Source organism: Neltuma alba, unplaced genomic scaffold, assembly GCF_004799145.2.
Source record: "Neltuma alba isolate B1F8T4 unplaced genomic scaffold, ASM479914v2 tig00011831_pilon, whole genome shotgun sequence".
NCBI lineage: Eukaryota > Viridiplantae > Streptophyta > Magnoliopsida > Fabales > Fabaceae > Neltuma > Neltuma alba.
Window position 1 is genome coordinate 76,890 of NW_021636442.1, and position 5,307 is coordinate 82,196.

A 5,307-nucleotide genomic window follows, 5' to 3' on the forward strand; every position below is an offset into this window, starting at 1 on the left:
CAACACAGCCTGCTCGTGCACAACAGACAGAACTGAAGCCAATGTCGCGCCGTTTGGTTCAAAACCTTGGGCAATCCCAAAGCCTCGTTTGAACAGTAGCTTTGAGCATATCAACTCATTATAATCCATCCCACGGTATTTACAAAATCCTGCCCGTTGATTTTTAATATACGAAATTTTTTACAAAATGTAATAAACATCTATAATTCACTCTAAAAAAAATTAATAAAAAAAACCAAGGAGAGTCAAACATTTAAATTATAATGATGACACATAACATACGAACCCTATATGATAAGCTTGGTGAGATTAATAATCACAGACTCTGTTTTAGCTATCGTACCATTGTAAATGTGGAGGGGCTAGATATCTTCATTTTCTAATGTAGGCACAGGAGGTAGACATGGTGGACACACATACCCAGACATTACTACTGCCGCAGTGACGGACACAACTTCAGTCCCTTGTTCATTTATTTCCATGAATGATTCTGAAATATGCTGGAAACATATAACTTCTGCCCACCAACAGAACTAAACAACCCTTTCCACTTTCCTCCAGAAAATGGCAGTGTTACCCCTCCTCCACTCAGCGTATCAGAAACTTCCACCTCGGAAGAAATATTAAATCTCGTGATGGCCACATAGATTCTTCAAGGTTTGTGTAACATGTTCTGTACGACGCACTCGATCAGTATCTTCCAATGGAAAACAGAACACCATGTTGAAAAGCTGGTAATCATATTTACTTTCCTTTTTAAATTTGTGATTGACCCATTTCAAATCCTCACTAAATGCATTCCTCTTGGCACTCATGGACGCATCCGTCTCTAAGTTCTCGTTCTCTTCTTGAGGACGTCTGCATATATGGGGTAGATATGATTTCCCGTTCCATGCTCGTTTGAAGTGTATGGCATTTGTAATGACGAACTTGACTGAGTTGTTGAGAGACCCGTCAAGAATTAATTTCTTGGGTCGCATGAAGAGGCTGCACAAATTATAGCAATTTCATGTTGTTCTTAAATATATACAATTTCAGGAGAATCGATGAGATGATTTCTTTTAGGAGACAGAGAGGAAGGAGATGGAATAGAACCTAACGGTGCTATGAGTAACGTAAAATTTAAAATTGATTTAATTCAAGATATTTAGATTTTGAGTTAAAAAAAATTACCCGGCTCTGAAAGTAGACTGGGTTCAGAGCGGCTGTATAATCAGAGTCGAGAATCTGTTTAAAAGAGGGCTTCAGAGTAAGGGATTGATCAAGCCATAAGGCATTGACGCAACGGGTACCAATGCCCTCGGCGAGATCATCATAGGGCAAGATGACGGCGGGTCGAGCGGCTAAAGAATTGAGACAATCGACGGTAGGGGAGCCGCTGACGGCGGGGGGAAACGCTCGAGCCAGCAGCAAGGAGGGCGAGCACCACATCGAAGGGCGGGTATGAATCCACCCTGTTTTCACCTATTTCTCCGACCAAAAGATGGCTTCCGAAGATCATCGATTTCGGATGCAACGCGGGACCTCTCTGACTTTTCCGACCTGCTCTTGTTCAGCAGCAGTAAGAAGCCATTTGGTTTACCAAAACTGGGCAGAAGGAGAAGGAAAGGACACTCCTTTCCAGCCATGGAAGGACGGAGGGCCAGTTCCTGGGACGGAGGAGATTTAGCCGTATGATGGAGAGCAGTTCAAACTTGAACTCTTCCTCCTAGGCATTTCTTTGCTTTCTTCGAGTTTTTCTCCGTTGTTCGTTTCCAAATACCAAGCTCTTTGATTTCTTGAATAAAAAAAATATTATTTTAATGCACCATCAGAAAAATGATTAATGTGGAATTAAACTCATTGATGATTGGGTGTTTAATCTTTGGGTCACCTTTGGAATTTCACCCAATATCTTTGCATTATGATAAGGAAGATTGCATATAAAAGCTGGATACACTTGCCTCTTTCGTGCTTAGTAACCTACGCATACTATGACTTTTTATAACATGATCAATTATGAATAATTATATTCCCATAATCTCCTAAAATACATATTTTAAAATTATATTTACCATATATTTTTATAATAAGAACAAGAGAAGTAATTTAGTCAGATTGCATAGAATGCATGAAGGGAGATTATTTGATGGAATATTTGATATAAATTGGAAGACATGGGAATACAAATTCCTGGACGTGTATATTTTTATCTCTTGAGTAAATTATTCAAGTAATTTTGTATAAGAACAATTGTCTAGTGTAGCATAAATTTTTTTAAAAAATGATTAGGGATTTGCCAAATACAAGCACATGCGGAATTGATATTTCTAAAAATTAGTAAATTTAATTATGTTGGATATGTATTGGTACTTCGAGGAGGGTTTGGAAGAAAAAGAGCTTTCTCATATCTTAGTGTATCAGTGGTCTCTAATCCTTTATATATCATTACCATTTTCTATTATTAACTTCATGATAATAATACTAATCAAAGACATTTTGGTTTGCAGAAATTAGACTCGGGACTTCAACCCCTTCAACAGAAGTTTTTTTAAATCCTATTCCATGTTATTTATAAAATGCCGCCCATTGATCTTTAGCGTACGATGTTTTTTACAAAATACTCCTCCGGTCCTAATTATAAGATCCAATTGATTTATTTGAGGAGATTAAAGAAGTAAGTTAAGTTGGTTATTTATAATAAATAAGTGTTGTCATTCCTAAAATATCCTTGCTAATTAAGTATATTGGCTAAAACTATCATTATTGGAAGGATTATCTTGGAAAAAATGCATAAATATAAGAGACAAATGGATTTGAGTCTTATAATTAGGACCAAATAAAAAGTCAAATAGAGTCTTATAATAAGGACCGGAGGAGTATAATAAACATCTACAATTCACTCTAAAAAATGTCATCATCTATCTTACTTTAATGTCGAGTACTCTTGAAACTATTCACATGTAAAAACTACTAACAAAACATATTAAACAGCAAAGTCATATGATTGATTCTTTGCTATAAATACCAAAACAGGGTCAAACATTGAAATTACAACATGAAACAGAGTTTGCGAGGAAAGAAATAATTAAAAATAAAAAAATACACTAACAAACTGTTGGTTGATATGGTAGCAGTCTTACCTTCATAAAGAGAAGAATACAAGTTCAAATCCTGAGAAGCACATTTGTTGGGAGGGCTATTCCTTAACTGTTTCAAACCTGAAAGAGATTACTTTTAAATCCAATATGACTTGGGAATACTCTTGTTTTATCCCAAAAAAAAAAATACCAAGAAGAATAAAAAATCCAAATTATAATGAGGACGAAGCATAACATACGAAACCTATTTGATAAGATCGCTGAGATCAATAATCACAGACTCTGTTTTAGCCGTAGTACCATCATAAATGTGGAGTGGGTAGATATATTCATGTCCTAATGTAGGCACGGGAGGTAATAATAGACATGGTGGACGCCCATACATTACTACTGCCGCAGTGATGGACACAACTTCAGTCCCTTGTTCGTTTGTTTCCATGAATGACTTCTGAAATATGCTGGAAACATATAAATTCTTACCACCTCTAAAACAACTAAACATCCCTCTCCACTTTCCAAAAAAGGGGAATGTCACCCCTACTCCCCTCAGCCACTCCTCGGAAGAAATATTAAATTTTGGGGTCTTCTGGTGGTCCCATAGATTCTTGAAGTTTTCTGTAACACGTTCTATACGCTCTCGATCAGTATCTTTAAATGGGTAACAGCTTACTGTGCTGGAACGGTCGTAGTCATATTTACTTTGCTTTTTAAAAGGTTGATCAACCATTTTCAAATCCTTCAATGCATTCCCCTTGGCACTTATGGAGGGATCCATCTCTAAGTTCTTGTTCTCTTCTATCGTAAGGGGCATATATTTCCATGCTCCTTTGAAGTGTATTGCATTTGTAATGATAAACTTGACTGAGTTGCTGAGAAACTCTTCACGCATAAAGTCTTTAACCAGGCCACTTGTCTCGTTCTCCGCCCAAGAATTAATTTCTTGGGTCGCATGAGGAGGCTGCATAAATAGATGCAATTTCAGGATACTAAGAAAATCTCTTTAACAAATTTGTGTTCTAAGAACTACTCTGTGTGTCTGTGTTTATAACCAAATCCAACCAGTTCTTGTACTCAGAAGAGATAATATGAGAAGAGAAACATATGCTCCTCCATGTATCATGCATCAATCAATGTGAGAATTGATGAGATGATTTCTTTTAGGAGACAAGAAGAGGAAGGAGATGGACTAGAGCCTAACAATGCTATGAGTAATATAAAATTTAAATTTGATTTAATTAAAGATATTTAGATTTTGACTGGAAAAAAAATGACGAAACATTACCTGGTTCTGAAAGTCCGCTGGGTTCAGAGCGGCTCTATAATCAGAGTCGAGAATCTGTTTAAAAGAGGGATTCAAAGTGAGGGATTGATCAAGCCATAAGGCATTGACGCAACGGATACGAGGGACCTCGGCGAGATTGTCATAGGGCAAGATGACGTCGGGTCGAGCGGCTACAGAATTAAGGCGGTCGACGAGATGGGAGTCGACAAAGGCGAGAAGCTGACGGCGGGCGGAAACGCTGGAGCCAGCGGCAAGGAGGCCGAGCACAACATGGAAGGGCGGGTATGAAACCACCCTGTTTTCACCTGTTTCTCCGGGCAAAAGATGGCGTCCGAAGATCACTGGGGCCAACCTGAGACCTCTCTGAGTTTCGGGACCTCGTCGTGTTCCGCAGAAGTAAGAAACCGTCTGGTTTGTCAAAACCGAGCAGAAGGAGAAGGAAAGGACACTCCTTCCTAGCCATGGAGTGATGGAGAGCCGCATGATGGAGGGCAGTTCAAACTTGAACTCTTGCTCCTAGGTATTGTTTTAGTTTTCTTCGAGTTTTGTTGCGTTGTTTTGTTTCCAAATACCAAAACACTAACACTATTTCAACCGATGGAAATTGAATTTAATATTGAAGGAGTTTCGTAACCAAAAAGAAAAAAGAAAAGAAATAATCAACGATGCTCTTTAATTTCTTGAATCAAAAAATCTTATGTAGATAATTGTAAGAAAAATGAGATTGATAAAATAAAATTTAATTTTCCCGAGCAAGGTCGCTGCCGCATAAAAATGCACCATCAGAAAATGGTTTAAAAATTATTGATAGAAAAGGATATGATTAATGTGGAATTAAACTCATTGATGATTGGGTATTTAATCTTCGGGTTAACTTTCGAATTTCACTCAATATATTTGCATTATCATAAGAAAGATTGCATGTAAAAGCTGGATACACTTGCC

General features: G+C 37.6%; 1 protein-coding gene across 1 annotated transcript; it reads right to left on the reverse strand.

Annotated features, from left to right (window-relative positions):
- Nucleotides 1-619: 619 nt before the first annotated feature.
- LOC114718322 (serpin-ZX-like) lies at nt 620-1,704 on the reverse strand. The gene is made up of 2 exons (XM_028903609.1): nt 1,174-1,704; nt 620-987 (listed from the first exon to the last, which is right to left on the reverse strand). Exons 1-2 carry the CDS (start codon nt 1,429-1,431, stop codon nt 955-957), a joined length of 291 nt encoding a protein of 96 aa, XP_028759442.1. The 5' UTR covers nt 1,432-1,704; the 3' UTR covers nt 620-954.
- Nucleotides 1,705-5,307: the final 3,603 nt, after the last annotated feature.